This window comes from Rhinopithecus roxellana, chromosome 4 (genome assembly GCF_007565055.1).
Source record: "Rhinopithecus roxellana isolate Shanxi Qingling chromosome 4, ASM756505v1, whole genome shotgun sequence".
Classification (NCBI taxonomy): Eukaryota; Metazoa; Chordata; class Mammalia; order Primates; family Cercopithecidae; genus Rhinopithecus; species Rhinopithecus roxellana.
In genome coordinates, this window is record NC_044552.1 from 54,421,098 (window position 1) to 54,442,541 (window position 21,444).

The following is a 21,444-nucleotide window of genomic DNA, read 5'->3' on the forward strand; positions in this document are numbered from 1 at the left end:
GAAAGGATTTCTCAGACCTGGCAATTTCCAAAGACTGTAATCAGTAAACTATAGGTAGTTGGTAATAATGGGGAAGTAAAAGTCATAAAAAGCTGGATCTGGATTTCAGCTGTAAGGCAGGGATCCTAGTTGCTCTTGTAATAACTAATCAGTTTTGGGTGGTCACCATAGAAATCCCAGGAAGGCAGCATGTAGATGTTGTTGTATCTAAGATGAGAGAAGGGCTGGCTAGGAAGAGATGGAAGCTGTGCTTTATTTATTCATGTTATAGCCAATCTGGTTACATTGTACTAGTCAAAGGGTAGAAATAGAAGAATAATTTTAAAGAGTAAGAAAAGGAGGATTCCTAAAACAAAATGTAATGATTAATAGCAGCAGCCACTAAGAGACTCATTGATAAGTTTCCATAGAATAGTGGGAATAGATTAAAATGTATATACAGGACAAACTATTTGCTCTTTTAAGATGGAACTTGGATATCCAAGTAAGAGCTGGAAGACACTCACTGCTAAAATTGGGAGACATGGGTCATGAAGGATCAACGATGACCTTGGGACACGTAAATACAGAAAAGACAAACTAATGAGAGAACAAATGTGACTAGAAACAGCCATTTTGGACCCTTAAGGTCAGATTGAAGTCAGTCTGTCCGTCCAACGTGTGTATGGTATTTTGTGACCCAAATAGACCACATGTACTTATTTAGCTTTATAATAAATGTACCAACATTTGACAAGCAAAATGCCTTCTATATTATGGTGCATCTAGTGGTCATTTAGTCACAACTCAGTAAAAAGTTAGAGAAAAACTATCAAGTTTGAATAATGAGGTAAAAATATTTTTCCTTTTTATACTGTTTTGTGTCTACTTACGGCAATTTCTCACAGAACTGCCTATAGCTTAGTAAGTCAAACCATGTCATAAAACTCAAGTGCAATTTCACAACTTACAAATATTAGGTGTAGATTTGTCTAGATACAGAAGAAAAGTGCATAAAGTGGGAGAGAATTAACATTGAAAATTCTTACTACATGGCAGGCAGCTTACATATATTATGTATCACAATTAAATAAAAATAAGATTACTCCCATTTACAGACAAATACAAAAATTTACAATCAGAATAATAATTTCCTAATAAAGTGGGTATAGTGGCTCATGCCTGTAATTCCAGAACTTGGGGAGGCCAAGACAGGTGGATTGCTTGAGGCCAGAGGTTCGAAACTAGCCTGGGCAACATAGCAAGCCTCGATCTCTACAAAAAAATTTAAAAATTTAGCTGCGTATAGTAATGCACACCATGGTCTCAGCTCCTTGGGAGGCTGAAATGGGAAATCCATTGAGCCCAGAAATTCAAGGCTGCAATGAGTTCTGATCTAACCACTGCACTCCAGCCTGGATGACAGAGTGAGATCCTGCCTCAAATCAAATAAAATATGATATAAAATAAAATAAAAAAGTAGAAATTTCCCAATACACATAGGTACAGAAATTTAGCCCATTTCCATTAGAACAGAAATATGAAGCTTTTAACAACGTTCTACACCAGTAAGTAGAGAAGAGAATGGGCTGTGGATGCTTCTGAGTCTGGTCTTGCCCACAAAATACATTTTGCCACAGAAAGAGGATTGTGTAGAAGGTAGTTCCAAGGTGATTTTTTCCACATAGCTGATCTGGTTTATTGAGAGCTTCCACTTCGCATGTTCATAAAGCAAACAGATTCTAGGAGTTAATTGGAGACAAGGCAGCAAATGGTTAACCTTTTTAATGGTAAAATCCAAACTGATTTTCTGAGTTCTTAACTCTCTTATAACAGACATTTAGAAGTATCTAATTCTTGAACTCAAAATTAACCATAATTTTAAAATGTGCCTATTGAGTAGACATTGATTTGTGATTATACATTTTGTCACATAAATCAATAAAGCTAAATATAAAAATGAAAATGAACAGAAACTTTTGAATTAGGTACCACATGGTGCAATCTATATGCCGACATGTGTGCTATGCATATGCTACTTGTGATTTATTAATTTATACTTATTTATTTATATAACTCAGTATTTAAGATTACTGTATTTTAGAAGTAGAGGAAATCTGAAACTGTTAGTCCCCCCCACTTTATTATTGTGCTATGGAAACAAGCCTGGAATGATTGAAATTTTCCATAGATGAACAGAATCAAATAATGATAATTTAACATGGAGATCAATATTATGTTTAGTTTTATACAACCAGAAAGTAAAAGTAAATACAGCACATCTTTGAACATGGAAATACCAATGAGTTATGGTGTTTGGCCATCGAGTTCTGAAAGTCACTGTGGCCTTGTATTTACAAACATTAAAGATAAAATTATTATCCAAAACAGTAATGTCCAATAGTTTATTAATAAACATTTTAGATAGCTGTAAAAAACATTGTGTTCTCTAGAGTTCATGAAAATTATGAGCTCAATTTCAATCCAACAGAAGTAATTCTAAAAACTCTAATGTTATGATGATAATAATTTGGCTAAGAAATTCAAACTATTGACTAGCAAAAATACGGATAAATTGTAATATACGAGCTTCAAAGAATAAATGCACAATTACAAAACTTGATATAGCAATTTATTTTTAAAATACATTTGAGGAATCACCAAATAATTTCAAAATCATTATTAGAAAATCAGCAATGAAATCTGAGGCTATTGGTATGACAAATCCTGTTTCAGGCCTTGTTGATCTAGAGTTACTTGCACAACCAGAATTTGCCAAAACAGGAAATAGGTGTTTCATATATATGGCTCTAACCTTCTCTCTCTCCACCTTCCTTCTGTCAGCAGATGAAACAAATACTTCATCCTGGTCTGAAAACCACTGGTAAGTGATAACGCCTTTATTTCAAGGTGAACAACACATTTATACCTTCTCAATGATAAAGTGATATATTCAGTATATTGTATCTATGATTTTCCAAAGTTTATTGATAACTTTTAATGAGAGCAATTATCATAACATATTCACTTTAAGCTGAGAAACTAATATATAGACAGCTTTATTATTCCAAAAGCACTTTTATCCAATTTGATTTTTAAATAAATTTTTACCTTTCATTCTAAAGTAATATAATTATTTCCCATGTCTATGACTTTTGGAAACAATTATACTAGAACTATTTTTAATAGAAAAATGAAAAATTATGAATATATGTGTGTGCATACTTTTACATCAGTAACTTTTACTAATATTAAAACATACAGCTATATGAGAAGCCATAGCAAAAGTTTTAAATTGGTTAAAACAAAATTATAGCACTGATCTCGAGATTAAAAAGTATTTTATGAAAGACCATCAACATAAAATGCAGTTTACCTCATGAAATGCACTCAGATTACAAAATAAAACTAAACTTATAAAAGGTTTTCAGTCAAAAGTCAATCTACTCAGTCACGTTTATGTAGGTAATTTAAATATAATATCTATCGTGCATATTTCATCTAAGGAAGCAATTTCCACATACAGCTTTATATTCTGTAGCACATTAGAAGTGATTATGAAGAATCAGATATTAGGAGACCACAGAACTACCTAATGACAACATGAAAGGGGTTACTTACCACCAGACAGAAGATTTTAAAGTAAAATGCTTTTCTTCCCTGTGGCTAAATGCTATCCAGGAAACTCTGGGAGTATTTACAATAGCCATAGAAGATCCGGTGTTGCCTCTTCTGCTAGTTAAAACCAAATCTAGAATGTTTGCCTGTATGACTAAGACCTCTGAAAGCGGATCAGAAGAAATTAAATTGATGACAAGTTTCAAGCGTGGGAGTTACCCTACATTAATGAGTTGTGAGGTAAATTGGGGTATCTGATTTGTAAGAGACAGGGATGAATTGGAAGGAAGAGCGTCAGAATTCTCAAGTAATGTAAATCTGATATTGCTGTGAATTTCAGTTATGTTATTTATTGAATTCAAGTAAAAGGGAGGGAATTCATCCTTGAAAAAAAGTGCTTCTCAAGAAATGCAAGACAGCTATTCTTATTTGGATATCTTTACAAATTTCTTACTTGATGAAATATAGCAGTTTTGCAAACTTTGCATATTGGCATAGGCTGCTTTCTGTATCACAGATACATAATAAGATGAAAGAAAGTGATCAGAAAAAGATTAGTTATTAAATTTTAAGAAAATATTGCATCAAATACTTTTCTGTGCTGTGACTAATATATAAATGTGTCTATACCTATAGTGCATGCATTATACTCACATGTATTAATGCTTTTGACATCTTTTCTAATCCACATGATCCTTTAAAATATTTCTGTAATCTGTTCTCCCTCCTTTGTTTTTTAATGCTGAGATGTTTGGTCTGTCTCTTACATTTTGTATTTACCTCCATCGATTGATTTATCTATTCCTACAATAATATTAAATTTCATCAACAAAGGTTTGAAGTCTATCTTAATAACTAATATGAAAAGATAATCCAATTAATTCTTCTTTACTTTATTTGTTTGTTTATTTATTTGAGATGGAGTCTCACTCTGTCTCCCAGGCTGGAGTGCAGTGGCACAATCTCGGCTCGCTGCAACCTCCACCTCCCGGTTTCAAGCGATTCTCGTGCCTCAGCCTCCCCAGTAACTGGGATTACAGGCATGAACCACCGCCATGCCCGGCCAACTTTTGTATTTTTAGTAGAGATGGGGTTTCACCATATTGCGCAGGGTGGTCTCGAACTCCTGAGCTCAGGCAACCCACCCGCCTCGGCCTCCCAAAGTGCTAGGATTACAGGCGTGAGCCACTGTGCCCAGCCAATTCTTCTTTTAAAAGTTTACTGTTATTCATAAGCCACTTAAAATTTGTATTGGAATTAAAATAAACAATTAGGTTAGTTTAGGATTGATATCTTAACCTTAACATGTACCATTTAAAAGCATTACAAAACTCTCAATTTATTCAGAACTTCTACTATGTTCTTTATTAAAGTTTTAAAATTTTCTCCAAAAAGGATTTTTAATTTTTTTGTTGTTTTCCAGATACTGTATAGTTCTTTTAACTGTTACAAGTGTTTCTTAAATCTTATATTCTAGTTGAGTATTTCCAGTAATAGAAATGGCATTTTTGTAAGTTGATAGTGCATCTAGCAAAATTGTTTATTTTGGTGTGTTCTCCAGATAGACGTTCGCATCATTTAAAAACAATAACAATTTTACCTCTTCCCTTACAAAGGTTACAAATATTTTATATAAATAAATATATAAATTAACATATAATATATATTTATTACACATAATATATAATATATATAATATGTGTTATGTGTAATATATATTATATAATTATTTAAATAAATAAAATATTTATTTATAAATATAAATATATAATATATTTATATAAATATAAACATATAATATGTTATATATTCTATATAATATATATACATTATATATAGTAATATATAATATACATTATATATTATGTGTAATAAATATATATTATATAATGTATTCATTATGTTACTTGTATATATTATATGCATATACATGTATATGTATGTATTTTCTTTTCTTACGGCTTTGATTAAGATCTCTCCAGTACTTTGTTAAATGAAAGTATTAGTCATTCTTTTCTTGTTCCCAATATTAAATGAAATGCACCTAGACTTTCTCCAATAACCATTATATTGGATATAGATTTGTAGTATATGCTTCCTACCAAATTAATGATCTCCTCTATTTTTCCTTAAAAAAAAAAAACTACATATAGGGATTGAATTTAATGACGTATTTTTGTCATATTACTTTGCTTTAATCTGTTAATATGATGAATTTTACCAATGAATTTTCTGATTTTGAATTATTCTTGCAGTCCTCATATAACTTTACTTGGTCATGATATTTTTAATATATTTTTGAAATTGGTGAGTTAATATTTTATTAGGATTCTTGCAATTCATTTATGAAGTGGCCTTATGTATTATTTACTATTATTCTTATGTCTGTTATGAGTCAATCAAGGAATTATATCCACTCCTCAGATTACATTTCAGGAATGAAACAGCATTGGGAGGACGCTGCCAAGCTAATTTGAATCATACAACGGTAGGGAGTAAGAAGGTGCGACTATAAGTGACTATAAGAGCACTGGAGAGTGCTATCACGCATGACCTTATTATCATCAGTCCTTCACACAGGACGGTTCTTTTTTTTTTTCTTTTTCTTTTTTTGAGGCGGAGTCTCGCTAAGTCGCCCAGGCTGGAGTGCGGTGGCACAATCTTGGCTCACTGCAAGCTCTGCCTCCCGGGTTCACACCATTCTCCTGCCTCAGCCCCCTAAGTAGCTGGGACTACAGGAGCCCGCCACCACTCCTGGATAATTTTTTTGTATTTTTAGTAGAGATGGGGTTTCATCGTGTTGGCCAGGATGGTATCGATCTCCTGACCTCGTGATCCGCCCGACTCGGCCTCCCAAAGTCCTGGGATTACAGGCGTGAGCCACCGCGCCCGGGCCCCACACAGGATGGTTCTTACAGCTCTGTGATACTACTTTGCTGACACATAGCAGTAGAGCAAGCGTTTTTCTGTTGTTGCAGAATTTTGCAAATAAAGAGGAATCAATGATTGTTTTGAGGCAAGAGTCGGAACTAACAGGCATTACTTTAGACCAACCACTGCTGTTGGATACAGCACTCCCCTCCCCTTCACATTCACTATACACAACACACACACACACACACACACACACACACACACACACACACACACACACATTCTAGAAGTCATGAGAGACTTTACTCTCAGATTTTCTCAGTATCTTTTCAGTATTTTCTTGGAATCCCTGTTTCCCTCTTGCTTCTATAATTCTTTCAGAGTTAATTTTGGGGTGACAGTAAGAAACTTGCCTACTTTGATATTCTGCCTGGAATAGAAGCCAAAGGCTTGCTTTATAAATGGACCTTTTGATTAATTCTTCTCTTATCAACTAAGCAAATTTGTCCTACTTCCCAATTTGCAAATCCTTATTTCCACAAAATGGGCTGTTAAGTCCAGATATGCCTATAGAATTTTTGTAGATATGTGTTATCAGTCAATATGCAGTGATATCAGGTCATTTGAGAAAATATATAACACTCCCTTTTCCAAGGGAGTATTTCAAACATACCAGTGGTCCTAACATCAGTGTGAAGAAGGCACAGTATGTTACAGTTTAATTGTATTATATATATTTACGCTTCAGAAAGACAGAATTTGCTCTGCTGTAGATCTGGAATTAGTAGCAAACCATCACTATTTGAAATCATAAATCTTTGAAATCTGGGAATTTGGTTTTTCTCTAATCACACTTGAGACGAATTATTAATTTCTTTGAGAAAGGAAAACCAGAACAGAACAGAAAACCATATAAAAGATGGGACTCAGTGACTTACACAAAGTGCAAAATAACTTTCAAGTGAAATGAATTAAGAGAAATCTAATGTTTATTTCCAAGAAATAACAGAAAAAAACTGTATAACTAATACATTTAGAAGTTGATTCATGCAAGTGAATGACAGGAGAGGCAATTTTTAAAAAATCTTTCTAGTACCTTCTATGTGACGCTACTAAATGGAATTGCAAACAAATCATTTTCCACTTGCACCTGCTATTTACAGTAGTCCCTGGGGAGGAGAGGTGCGGATGGAGTGAAATATTACAGCGACCCTCTGTCACCATTATTGCTCTTACTGCTGATGATATATCTTTATCATATTTACCTCATTTGAATTGTTTACTCCCTGAGCCCTGAATTGTGCTAGATTCTTCCCCATCTCTCTCCATAAAGCATTGTAATGGATCACTGTAAAAGGAAATAAAATCTTATTCTCCTGTTTTGCACACATGAGAAAATTCAACCAGCTCCCACTCTGGGTACTTGAATGACGAGCTCCCATAATGATATACCAGGACTCTGAGGGCAAGAACCAAGTCTTGCTCACTTGATCATGTGCACCAATATTGCAACATGTTATCCTGAATAGAGTGTACAGAACTTGATAAATGTCTCTAAAGGAAAGAAGAATACCTAATTGACTTTGAATTACAAATGAAAATAAGGATCTATTTTTCCTCTTTTGCTCTCAAATTCTGAAGGAGGCCCACTAGAGGGCCCACCCATAAATACAGCACACTAAGAGTTAGAGCATCCACATATTAATTTAGAGGTGGAAGTGGGGCTGGATTAAGTTATTTTTGAGTGAGTTTCAAAGTCTGTAACACTAGTAGATTGAAATGTTCTGGAGTTCCAGATCTGCATTCTGGCACTATCATTTTTCGTGGATTCTTTTTTTTTTTTTTTTTTTTTTTCAGGCTTCAAGTGTATTTATTGATGCATTGGACAAAGTAAAACCACAATTGTTATCAAAAAGTATATCTCTCCTCTCATTTTCTTGTTCTTGCATTGGAAATATCTTTGAAAAAGTGATACAAATGGATACCAGCGAAGTCCCATATTTGTGGGGTGATTGTGCAGCAATGCTGGGACGGGATGGTTTGTGACATTGACTTTAACAGCATGAAAATGGGTTTTGCAATTGTGTATCAGGCTGCATCCCAATACTTAAATTCACAGTGGGTGGGTGCAAGAGTGCTGGTTAGCAGAAGGGAAAGCTGAATTTAGTGCTGGGGACCAGTTTGGGGTGGAAAGTTCTTCCTTTGGGAGTTCTGTGGGGATTTGGTGTTAGCTGAATTCATAGTCTAAGGGAGACCCACCCCCAGCCCTCAAGAGCTGAAGTTCAGGACGAATCAGTGAATAACTAAGAAGGAAGAGCTTTTGTAGGATGAGTCACTACTTCTATTAACACTCAAGTCCAAAACAGAAGGCTAAGGATCTACCATGTATTATTTATTCTGCTTTCTTGTTTATAAACTTAACATTGAAGCATAAGGTTTTTCTCTGAGGTTACAAAACCACCATAAATATATAGTGGTTTTTATGTCTAATATACTGCCATAAGAGGATGTACTCTCATTTACCTAGACATTATAGCTCCCTATTACTAGGCATGTAATTAATTTACAATGTTTTACTTCTTATAAATGATAACATGATAAAAATTTTATACTTAAAACTTTTCCAATGTAGTTTATAATTTCAGTAGGTTTCCAAGAAGTTGAATTAGGGAGACAAAGAATGTGAACATATTAAGGATATTAATACAGATAGGGTTAGTAATCCCTTAAAAGTGATAATCAAATTATTACCTTTTTGGTTTAAGTTCCAGAGGAAAAAATGTTGTCTTTTTAAATTTGAGGCATGGTACTAAAGGTAAAGTTTTGAGAGGAAAGGAGTTAGGATGCTGGCTGCACAGGTAAAGTTGAAGAGAGTAGTTTAGAAGTATGCATGAAAATCATATACTTAGAGAACTTTCTAGGGTTCAAAGAGCAGCAAGTATATGAGCCAGATCCCTGATGGAAAAGAACTGGCACATGTTAACTTGTAATTTGAAGAGATGTTAATAAGAGTATATTTATAAAAGTGTAGACAGCACTTAAGGAAATCAGCAAGGGCTAATGCAGTAGTATCCCAGTAATAATCAAAGTTGGAAGCTACTGAATTGTCGTTGTGAAGAATCCACTCCTAGAACCTAAAGAGAGCAGTTACACAGAGAAGACTGCAGAGCTGCAGAAGAAGGAGGTAGAAAGTCCTTAGCATTTACAGGCATGCTTCAAGGGCTTCAGTAGGGAATTTAGGTTTGTTCTTCATAGTCCCAGTTGGAGGCATACTTTGAAAGCTGAATCCACTGTCACTCTGCTGACTCCATGCGACAAGTCTTCTCCTGTTACATTAGTAATGAATTTGGGATAATGGAAGTCATTTCGTTTCTCCCACCCTCATGTTACTCAGCAGTTCATGTACTAATCATTTTAATGCAGATCCCTGATCCACTGTTTTCCCAGCAATGACATTATTCCCAGTGCTGTTGTTCCTGGTTGCTGGGCTGCTTCCATCGTTTCCAGCAAAGAAAAATAAGGTATGGTTGAAGACAAAAATCTTCAGAAAAATTCAGGCAACCATGAGGGATAGCAAGCTACTAAATCAATCTTCAAAGGTGAAAAGGACTAGAGTGTCTGGTACATCATAAAGTACTCATTAGTAGCTCAAGATAGTTAACATAATTATGTTTAAAGCTGTCGTGATCAATATGGTAGCCCCTGGCCACACGAGGGTATTGAAGTTCATTAATTAAACGACTTTGCTCCACCCCACAAATTGCCTTGGAGATTTTTTTAATGTGGTAAAACTATCTTTTGAGTGATCCCATAAAATTTGCTACATAATACATAAAACTCTTTTACTAGAGTACTGCATGTTACACATGCACTTAGACTGAGCCTAAGCATTTTTTCTAAATACCAGACACCATTTCAGGCAGAAATTCCCCCTAAAGTCTTAGGGTAAATCATATAGCCCAATCCTTACCACTTCTTTGCTGCAGCCTGAGTGTGAATGTCTTAATAATTCCTATCATGTACCCTTGTCACTATAAGATGTTGTCACTCATATATCTAGAAAAATCACATTAAGACCTCTCTTAACCCAGAAACTGGTGTTTGTGACCTCAGAGATTTTAGTTTGTTATGCCATGAATTATATCCCCAATCTGAAAACTTATATATGATACTTTTCCATTAAAAAGTCATGGCTTTGGCTGTCATTGACAGTGTTTACCTAGTATTGGCTCAAACACTTTTTTTAAATGGTCCTTGTTCCCTCAAGCTAACATAGTTACTACTATGTGCAATTTCCAGCAATGTTAAAAAATAATTGTAATTTTATTTTCCCTTAGGATCCCGCTTTTACTGCTTTGTTAACCACCCAAACACAAGTGCAAAGCGAGATTGTAAATAAACACAATGAATTGAGGAGAGCAGTCTCTCCACCTGCCAGCAACATGCTAAAGATGGTAAGAAGTGGTATATTGCAAAGGAGAAGGGTGTGAACAAGCCGTGGAAGGAGCAGGCGGCTGGCAACGAAAATCTCTTAATAACTTCAAGGTTTACAAAGTTCTGTCTCTATTTTGTTATTTCATTTGAGCTGTGTAATGGGCAGAGCTGAATTTCTTAACTTCTCTTTATAATGGTTGCGTAACGTCAAATACATAGGGCTATTTAAATTATGGAGGCAGAATTAAAAGCAAATCTTTGGACATACAGTGAAAAGCCATTATGCTTTTCTGCTCCTTATCTTATCTGTCCTAATCTAAGATCAGAAAGATCTTTTTCGTTTAAGATAAATGCCATTTAGGGTAAATAACAATCTACTTTTCTGGGCCCTGTACCAAAGGCCACATGTCTCCCAAACATTCAGTAAGGGGGCGCAGGGAAAAAGAACTCGAAGTGAAGTAAGCCAGCTAATTACTTCATTGTCAGCAAAAGCAATTTCAACAACTCCACATGTTTATCTATTTAGAGTAGGATCATTACTAAAAATGTTTAGGTTTCTACTGTCCTGCCATAAATAATTAGGCCGTAAACCTAGATTTTTTTTGATTACTTAGAGTAGGCATATTGCCTATATTTCTTTGTGGAGCAGAAAAAGGCCCATCAAAAAATATATATTTGATTACTATAAAAATCAGAAGATGCTGCCGGGGGCGGTGGCTCAAGCCTGTAATCCCAGCACTTTGGGAGGCCGAGACGGGCGGATCACGAGGTCAGGAGATCGAGACCATCCTGGCTAACACAGTGAAACCCCGTCTCTACTAAAAATACAAAAAACTAGCCGGGCGAGGTGGCGGGCGCCTGTAGTCCCAGCTACTCCGGAGGAGAATGGCGTAAACCCGGGAGGCGGAGCTTGCAGTGAGCTGAGATCCGGCCACTGCACTCCAGCCCAGGCGACAGAGCAAGACTCTGTCTCAAAAAAAAAAAAAAAAAATCAGAAGGTGCTTGCACAGAAATTTTATGATGATGTAAATCAACCTATAACCTGATTATAAGGCTTATGCTCCTGTGAGGTTTGAGATATTAAGTGGATATCTTTTTTCTGTTCTTGTTTCAGGAATGGAACAAAGAGGCTGCAGCAAATGCCCAAAAGTGGGCAAACCAGTGCAGTTACAGACACAGTAACCCAAGCGATCGAAAGACTAGTATGTAAATTAGGAAATATTTGTTGAATATATCAACAAGTAAAATAATAAGAAACCATATTATAATGTTGCATTAAGAAAAGTTTGTAAATAAATATTGCTTCTAATGCTACCTTTTTCAAGATAGAATATCTCTATATGTAGAGATAACTCGGAGAAGTACCATCTGTGCTTATGGTTTTATATAAATTTTACAAAAACTGTCTCAGGCAGTATCACATTTGTACCTCTCAATCAGCTCATGAGTAAAGCAGGTTACAGATCCTCTCTTTCCCAATTACAGAGATTAGAAAACCAACAGTCTGGAAGAAAATGATGATTGGTAATTATTGTCATATATAGGAAATCTGGAATTAGAATTTCTGGCTTCTAAATCAGTACCCTTTTTAGTGACAATATAGAGCCTATTTGTGTTTTGAAACCTACTTAATTTTGTTCTTATAAAATATTTTAAATTTTGTCAAACTGTTCCTGAATTTTACAAAAAAAAATTTAACATCAGCATTAGCTTTTACAATTTTCTTTTGAATTTTTGATGATAGTAAGCCATGTCTTTTATATTTTCTGGATGTTTACAATGCATACAATATTAGACTAAAAAAAATGACCTGCAAGACATAATCTATGCATCAATAAATATAAATACAACTAGATAAAATATCATATGGATGAACTATCAGATAAAATACTTACTGAATTATCAAAAATAACATAGGTAAAGGCAAGCCAAATTTACAAGTGGTAAATAACTGGCTTGTTTTGAAAATAGGACTGCCATTGTTATCTATATTTTTTATATTAAAACTATAATAAATTTATGAAAGGGGGTAATTATGGTCACCAGAAGATTGAAAGAAATGGTCTTGAAAATCCCAATCTATTGTTAAAATCTTAGCTTCTTTCTTTCCCTCTTAAAGGTGCTATACAAAGGCAGTTTATACTCTCTTTAAGTAGCATGTAGACATTCCATGTTAAGCCATCCAAATAAAAATATTAATTTCAGGGCTTGAAAAAGCATTGAAATATTTCTGGGCTGCAAGACACTTTTTTTCCTTATTTTTTGAGCAAAGTGTGGCCTGTGATGTTCTGATTTGCTAAGAGGAGGCCTGTAACCTGTGAAAATATTGTCTTTTATGGTGTCATTTTCTTCATGTTTAGGGCTCTTAAAGACTGAGCCTAAGACTTTTTTAAAAATTCACACAAAATAATAATTCTAACCACTTATTCAGATTCCTGTACATGAAAATCTCTGGTGAATATGGACTAGAGCAGGAGAGGAATTACTAAGTTTAAGTCTGCCTTCAGCAAGCTCACATTACAAAGCTGAAAGCTCATAAGGCTCACCCATGTGAAGAATTCAGTGTGTAAATAAATGAATCCAGGGAGAGCAGATATTAAAGAAAAAAGGCTTCTCCATCTACTCAAAGTTTTGCATGTTGAGACCAACCTCAAGTATTGGGCAAATCTGGCTTCTATTCAGCTTATAGCTGATAAGGATCTGAGGCACCCTCCTTGTATATTAGTTGATATTTATTAATGATGGGCATTGGGGACAGTATTTAAAAAACAGGGATTCTGCTGTGTGTGTGGTGGGGTCGGGGTGTGTGTGTATTTTGCCATTGCATGCTTTATTGCTTTCCTCATGAGTGGTCTGTTCCTTCTTAGGTCTAAAATGTGGTGAGAATCTCTACATGTCCAGTGCCCCCAATTCATGGTCACAAGCAATCCAAAGCTGGTTTGATGAATACAAGGATTTTGACTTTGGTGTAGGGCCAAAGACTCCCAATGCAGTGGTTGGACATTATACACAGGTAAGGAGAAGAAATGAAAAACCACCTCCTTTATAAGTGCCCTAAAAACAGGATTCTTCAATTTTGACTGATTCCAAGTTGAATTTGGGGGAAAATTTCAAGTGAATATAGAATAGTCTGGCTTTTGGTGAGTATTTCAGCTGTGAGCTGTCATTTTTCAATAGTCTGCAGGATCATGGTAGGGAAACATAATCTTTGTCTAAGTCTCAAAAAGGAATGTACATGGAAATGTAATATTTTAAAAGTCTTTTAGTTTGATTCAATAATTTAACTAAATATAGCCATAAGGTATAGGCAAAATATGTCAGTAACATTCTTCTCCATTTTGGATTTCCTACTATTTGTTTTTTGGTATTTCCTTCTTCTCTAATATGCTCTCGTATGCTCACTTACGGGTTTATAGGTTGTTTGGTACTCTTCCTACCTCATTGGATGTGGAATTGCCCACTGTCCCAATCAAACAGTTCTCAAATACTACTATGTTTGCCAATATTGTCCTACGTAAGTATATATTTTAGAGTTTATTGTCAATAATGCTAAATACAATTTAATATTTAATATAAAAACAAACTAAAAAGCATATTTCAGTAAAGGTGAAGGAGATTAATCTTTAGAAATATTTTCTGAAGTTGAGACACATTCAACCTACTTCGCAGAAAGATAAAGTTTTCAGTTCCAGTTCCAAGTATTATTGAATAGGGAACTGTCTTTCCTCATGCCTAAAATAATTTGTCTCCTCTCTCAGTTGCCTTTTCCTATGCTCATGGTTACTTCATGAGTACAGGTAGTGTGTAGTTGTCTAAATATAATTTTATCAGTTCATGCTAAGTTTACACACAAGAAACTGAAAGCTTGACAATTAGTCCAGGGATAAAGTAAGGTGACAAACAAATGAGTAATGACCCATTTTAGTAATATCAGCCCTTTCTGCTCAAATGCTCTTACTCATGCTTATCAGAAAATTTCACATTATACATTAAGAAATGATTAAATCTTGGACTTCAAAGACTTTTCAAGAGATCCCCAATATGTTTCAAATAGCCAAGAAAAGATAATATCTTAAATTTTTGCTTCTTGGAATTTACCACAAAAACATTTCATGGAACCATCCGTTAAGATCATAATTTCTTAATTTTCTTGAGTTTCCTGAAGAAAGTCCACTTTTTTCTCAAGCAATATATTTCACTTATTCACACAAAAACAATCTGTGGATATATTGAAGATAAATTCACAACATATCTATTAGCTTTAATTTCCTTTTAATATTTGAAATTGTTCACCACTAGTGGGAGGGGCTTTCCCCAAACTCAGCTTTCTGCATGACTTATTTTAAGGCTGTAGATATCCCAGGTGATGTAGGATTCCAGTTTGAGAAATATGACCTGTAAGGTCATTTTTCAGCAAAGAATTATCATTGTTAATGCAGAAAATTGAAAGACCCTGGGAGACTGCTTCCAAATGCCTGGTCATGAGAGGAGAGCATCTTGAGTCTGCATCTGAGTGAGAGCTGGAAGTAGTAATGAGAGAAAGCAGGGAAAAGAGAACTTCCAGAACACTTTGATATTTATTTCACATTTTTTTAAGTGCTCACACTTCACATTTTTTTAAGTGCTCACACACGTACAGCTATATTCTATGAAGGAAGGCTGAGATTCAGCTACGTTGACTTGGACTGTTAACCTACTTAGTGCAATCAAGACTTTGACTTTCTTGTATTTTCAGATGATCATTACCGATAGGAAAATAATCATAAATGAGGTACAGGCTTGTCACTGTAAGATGAACACACAGAGGAGATTAGTATTAATTAAATCCTTTTATCCCCTAATATTCCCATTCTTGGCAAACATAAACATCTCATACACACCATTTTTAGACATTCCCAAACCTTCCCAAGCACAATACTCTTTCACAAACATACAGCAAAAACCATGTGAAAATCACCACCCCACCTAAAAGCCAAAATTTATGCTGAAACTGTACTTACCCTTCTTCGTATTAAAGAAATTATGGTATTTTTTATTTTTAATTATAAGCTACATTTAACATTAAATGTTATTTTTCATATTGCAACCTTCTGTGCTTCAGGAACTTTTCTTACCTCTCTAGGGGATGTGTTTTAACCCTTGCCAGCACCTTGTGGTACATCATCTCAGCAATTTGACCAAGTCTGTTGGGAGATGAAGTGTGTTGCCATATTGAAATACGCTCTAAAAACTTTAGACTTTAATTATGCTATTTCAGTTTCTCAGGTTGCAAGACTATGGTCAGGAAAGTGAATGAATGTGTGAGTTATTCTCTTAATTTGCATTATTGTCTGAAGATACTCTGAGAATATTATTTTTAATTATTTGACATAATTAAAAACATTTAATAAATACCCATGTATATTTGGTGACTGATACTAACCTTGGAACATAAACTAAACAGAAAAATGAAAAATATTTGACATTTTTTATTTCAAATTTCAGTGGTAATTGGGTTAACAGACTATATGTCCCTTACGAACAAGGAGCACCTTGTGCCAGTTGCCCAAATAACTGTGACGATGGACTATGCAGTAAGTTTGAAGTGATTAACTTGATAATAAAATAAAATGATCTGACATTTCTTCTAAAAATTGGGAACTCTGAAGACAACCAACTTAAGCAATGCTTTCATGCAAAGGACAAAAAAAAAAAAAAATCTATCTGGCTCTGTCACCCAGGCTGGAGTGCAGTTGTGCCATCTCAACTCACTGCAACCTCCGCTTGCAGGGATCAAGTGATTCTAATGCCTCAGCCTCCTGAGTAGGTGGGACTACAGGCACGTGCCAGCACACCTGGCTAATTTTGTACTTTTTGTAGAGACAGGATTTTGCCATGTTGGCCACACTGGTCTCGAACTTCTGGCCATCAAGCGATCTGCCCACCTTAGCCACCCAAAGTACTGGAATTACAGGTGTGAGCCATCACACCCAGACTTATGGAGTGTTTTTAAGTGAACATTTTACACTGTTCAGTATCTATGTATTATTTGCAATGTAAAATTTGACCTGTTATCATATGTAACCTGATTAAACATTTACCATCCATGTTATATATTGGCATATATGAAAATGTGTCTGTGAAAATGACATATTATAATTAAATATGAAGTTTCTTCTCATAAAAGTTTATATCATTATACAAAATACAGCACATATTAAAAAAGAAAAACAAATATACATCTAAGAGTATGAGACCATAGAATATGGCTCAATCCAGACAGGGACTCCAAATACTGCAATTTCTCATATGCTAATGAATTTATCATACTAACTTCCTCACATTTGCCATAGTGTAGTTAGAGGCATCAAGTTTAATATAATAATCACTTGCACTTCAGCTTGCCAATAATTTTTGTATGCATTTTTAAAGTCAAAATCAAATCTGTATGTAGTATTAACTCGCAGAAGCCTCAAAATATTTTAGCAAAAAGGAGTAAAATAAATATATATCTCATACAATTTCATTTTATGCTTTTATAAATAAAAATACAAAGAGTTGATATGTTTGTTTAACTAGGATGTATTACTAAAATTATTACTGACAATATAGTCGATCCATTCGTTGAGATTTTTACCTTTCAAATGCATTCACCTGACTGAATCGTAACATTTTTTTCTGACTGAATTGTATAGCTATAATTCAGAATATTGACAATACCAAAGCTATAAATCAACTAAAGAAGGAAAATACAAATATTTCCAGCACTGCCAAATGCTGTTTTCTAAGAAGCTTGAAATTTATCTTATTAGTAATGATCAGCCAACTGAAAAATTTTAAACAGAAGAATGATAAGATCTGAACTGTGTTTTCTAAGGAGCTCCCGACAGTAGTAGGAAGAAGCAATTGGTTGAAAATCAGCTAGGAGACTGCCGGAAAAACACACCCTCAAAAACAAATGGGTATCTTTATTGCATTAGCGCAAAATGAATGAAAAACATAGACATATGAAAAATAGGAAAAAAGTAGACTAGTCAGTTGTTGTTACCTGGTATTGTTGAATATTGATCACACACAAAAAAAAATAGAAACAAGTTTCAGTTGATTCCTGGCTCCTGGCTTGAATTGTTTAATAGTTGGGAGTGCCATTTCTCTGAAACTGGGTGAACCAAGTGAAGAATTGTTGGGAAATAACAAAGAAATGTCAAGCTTGTAGACAGGATGATGAATTTAGTTTGAGATTTGTTGAGTTTGTGGCCACTGAAGGACATCCAAGTAGAAATGTAGAATAATCATAATGACATTCTCTCCACCTTTTACTTTATACATTTACATCTTCCTATAATAATTACTTAGACCTGAGAGAAAGACTGGTGGCATTAGAGTCTAGAATAACTGTGTTCAACGACTTTCTACAATGATGAAGATATTCAATATTCTCACTTTCCTATGAAGTAGCCCTTAGACACATGGCTACTGAGCATGTGATGTAACTGGTGTTGTTGAGGAAAGACCTGAAATTTTAATTTTATTTAATTTTGATTAATTTAAGTTTAAACAACCACATGACAAGTACCTACCATTTTGGATATCGCAGTTCCAGAGAAATCCATTTACATTAATTTTACTCTGCTCACATGTTGAGTAAGGAAAATATGTCAGTTCATCTTAGAAACGTTTCCAAAAGCTCGAATTTAAAAAGGAATCAGTGTGTTTACCTAAGAGACCTTGTGTGTCCCTCAAGATATAAAACGGCCATCTTAGTGTAATAATGCCAGTTTGTTTGCTCACTTCCCTACTCTCCGTTCATATAGAATGTATTGTATGTGTTGTTGTTATGGAAGAAAATGATAATGAAGTGACTGGTTTCTTTGTTTTTATTCCAGCCAATGGTTGCAAGTATGAAGATCTCTATAGTAACTGTGAAAATTTGAAGCTCACATATTCCTGTCAACATCCGTTTGTCAGGGACAATTGCAAGGCCTCCTGCAATTGTTCAAACAGCATTTATTAAATTCGCATTACACACTGAGTAGGGTTATGTAGAGAGGAGTCAGATTATCTACTTAGATTTGGCATCTACTTAGATTTAGCATATACTAGCTGGGAAATTTTCGGCATGTTTGATACACATTTGATTCTAAATCTTTTTCTTCTGGATCTGCTTTTTATTTTTACAAAAATCTTTTTCATACAAATGGTTTAAAAGTAACAAAATCTATAACAATAACTTTGGATTTTTATATATAAACTTTGTGATTTAAATTTACTGAATTGAATTAGGGTGAAAATTTTGAAAGTGGTATTCTCACATGACTAAATTCAGTAAAACCCTGGATTGAAAGTGAGAATTATGTTCCTAGAACAAAATGTACAAAGGAACAATATAATTTTCACACGAGTGCTTGGCTGTAGTTGCCTATCCTAGCTCCACTCTAAGGCTAAGCATCTTCAAAGACGTATTCCCATATGCTGTCTTAATTCCTTTCACTCATTCACCCTTCTTTACAATCATCTGACTGGCATCCTCACAACTGAGTTGAAGCTGTTCCTCCTAAAACAACTCTGACTTTTATTTTGCCAAAATCAATATAATCCTTCGTTTTTTTATCTGCATAAATTTTACAGTAGAATATGATCATACCTTCATTTTTAAACCTCTCTTCTCTTTGATAAACCTTCCTTTAAAAAGAATCCAAGATAATATAGGTAAATACCCTCCACTCAAGGAGGTAGCACTCAGTCCCCTACCTTGTGAGTCTTCACTAAAATTAGTGACTCACTTCCAAAGAGTGGAATATGGAAAGGGAAACATAGTAACTTTACAGGGGAGAAAAATGACAAATGCCTTCTTCACCAAGTGATCAACATTAACGTCACCAGTGATAAGTCATGTGGATTTGTTCTATGCAACCTTTCTAAAAATTCGTAATCCCAGTCTAATTATGAGCTAAAACATACAGCAAACTCAAGCTGAAGGACATCCTACAAAATATCCCTGGGGTATTTTAGAGTATTCCTCAAAACTGTAAAAATCATGGAAAATAAGAAAATCCTGAGAAACAATCACAGACTGCATGAGACTAAGGAGACATGGGAGCCAAATGCAATGTGCTTTCTTGGATCAGATCCTGGAAAAGAAAAAGATCAGTAATGAAAAAACTGATGAAGTCTGAATAGAATCTGGAGTATTTTTAACAGTAGTGTTGATTTCTTAATCTTGATAAATATAGCAGGGTAATGTAAGATGATAACATTAGAGAAACTGAAACTGGGTGAGGGCTATCTGGGAATTCTCTGTACTATCTTACCAAATTTTCGGTAAGTCTAAGAAAACAATGCAAAATAAAAAGTATTTTGAAAATAAATACAAGAATTTTTTTCTTGACTCTATGACACATCATAGCTTTTCTTCAGTTTATCTAGTTATTCTTTCCTAGACTTTTACTCTTAACCTTCAGTTCCATTATCCCAGTGCTGTATGTTTGATTTTGTCCTTTCAGGTAATATCAATGATTAGGTTGTCATATCGGATGGACATGTTTACTCAGTATCAAACTTCAGTAAAAATTTCAAGGATCTAAGTAGTCACGAGGCAAAGGAAAACAGGATGGTGCAGGACCACCAAGGCAGCTCCTAGATGATATTTTTGGCTGCATCTCTTAATCTCTTAAGCAATAAATTTCCTAATTAGTCTCCATTCAAAACCTTTCAATAGGCTTCAGAAGTAATTAGTATAATATTCGTGATCTTAAACTGATCTGCAAGAAGCTGAATAATCTTTTTTATATTTGCCTCTCCAATCTCACTTCATTCTACCCTCCCTCATTTCCTCTGCTCCAGTAGGATGAGCCCATTAAATTACCTCAAATTCCTCAAGATCATTTTTACCTTATGGTGTTTGTGTTTGCTATTGCTTTGTTTGGAAGAGTGATCACTGTATTATTTGCTAGAATTGCTACTTCACATTAAACATCATTTCATCAACAGATTATTTTGAGCATATACTCTAGAGAAACTCCCACTATTTTCTCTCAGAGCTCCCTATATTTTTTCTCCTTTTTTTTTTTCAAAGCCAAAAGCTATATTTGTGATATTCTTTTCTCCTTGTTGTTCTTTTTTATTATACTTTAAGCTCTAGGGTACATGTGCACAATGTGCAGGCTTGTTACATATGTATACGTGTGGCATGTTTGTGTGCTACACCCATTAACTCGTCATTTACATTAAGTGTATCTCCTAATGCTATCCCTCCCCTCTCCTCCCACCCCACAACAGGTCCCAGTGTGTGATGTTCCTTTTCCTGTGTCCAAGTGTTCTCATTGTTCAATTCCCATCTGTGAGTGAGAACATGTGGTGTTTCTTTTTTTGTCCTTGTGGTAGTTTGCTGAGAATGATGATTTCCACCTTCATCCATGTGCCTACAAAGGACATGAACTCATCCTTTTTTATGGCTGCACAGTATTCCATGGAGTATATGTGCCACATTTTCTTAATCCAGTCTATCATTGATGGACATTTGGGTTGGTTCCAAGTCTTTGCTACTGTGAATAGTGCTGC

At 34.7% G+C, this 21,444-nt stretch overlaps 1 protein-coding gene across 2 annotated transcripts; it reads left to right on the forward strand.

The window, feature by feature from the left end:
- The first annotated feature begins 2,738 nt into the window (after positions 1 to 2,738).
- Positions 2,739 to 20,252, forward strand: CRISP3 (cysteine rich secretory protein 3). 2 transcript variants are annotated; one of them, XM_010374992.2, is made up of 8 exons: positions 2,739 to 2,863; positions 9,919 to 9,992; positions 10,809 to 10,925; positions 12,020 to 12,107; positions 13,773 to 13,918; positions 14,322 to 14,419; positions 16,390 to 16,478; positions 18,771 to 20,252. In XM_010374992.2, the coding sequence occupies exons 1-8, from the start codon at positions 2,827 to 2,829 to the stop codon at positions 18,896 to 18,898; spliced, it is 777 nt and encodes a 258-aa protein (XP_010373294.1). In that variant the 5' UTR covers positions 2,739 to 2,826; the 3' UTR covers positions 18,899 to 20,252. The 2 variants fall into 2 exon arrangements, with proteins under 2 accessions (XP_010373294.1, XP_030785290.1); XM_030929430.1 differs by having other exon boundaries at positions 2,757 to 2,863; positions 9,895 to 9,992.
- The last annotated feature ends 1,192 nt before the right edge of the window (positions 20,253 to 21,444 follow it).

Coding starts and splice junctions, on each gene's coding strand:
- CRISP3 (XM_010374992.2), top strand. CDS start 2,827: ATGAAACAAATACTTCATCCTGGTCTGAAAACCACTG. Junction 12,108..13,772: donor CCCAAGCGATCGAAAGACTA/GTATGTAAATTA, acceptor GTTCCTTCTTAG/GTCTAAAATGTGGTGAGAAT. Junction 13,919..14,321: donor TGGTTGGACATTATACACAG/GTAAGGAGAAGA, acceptor ACGGGTTTATAG/GTTGTTTGGTACTCTTCCTA.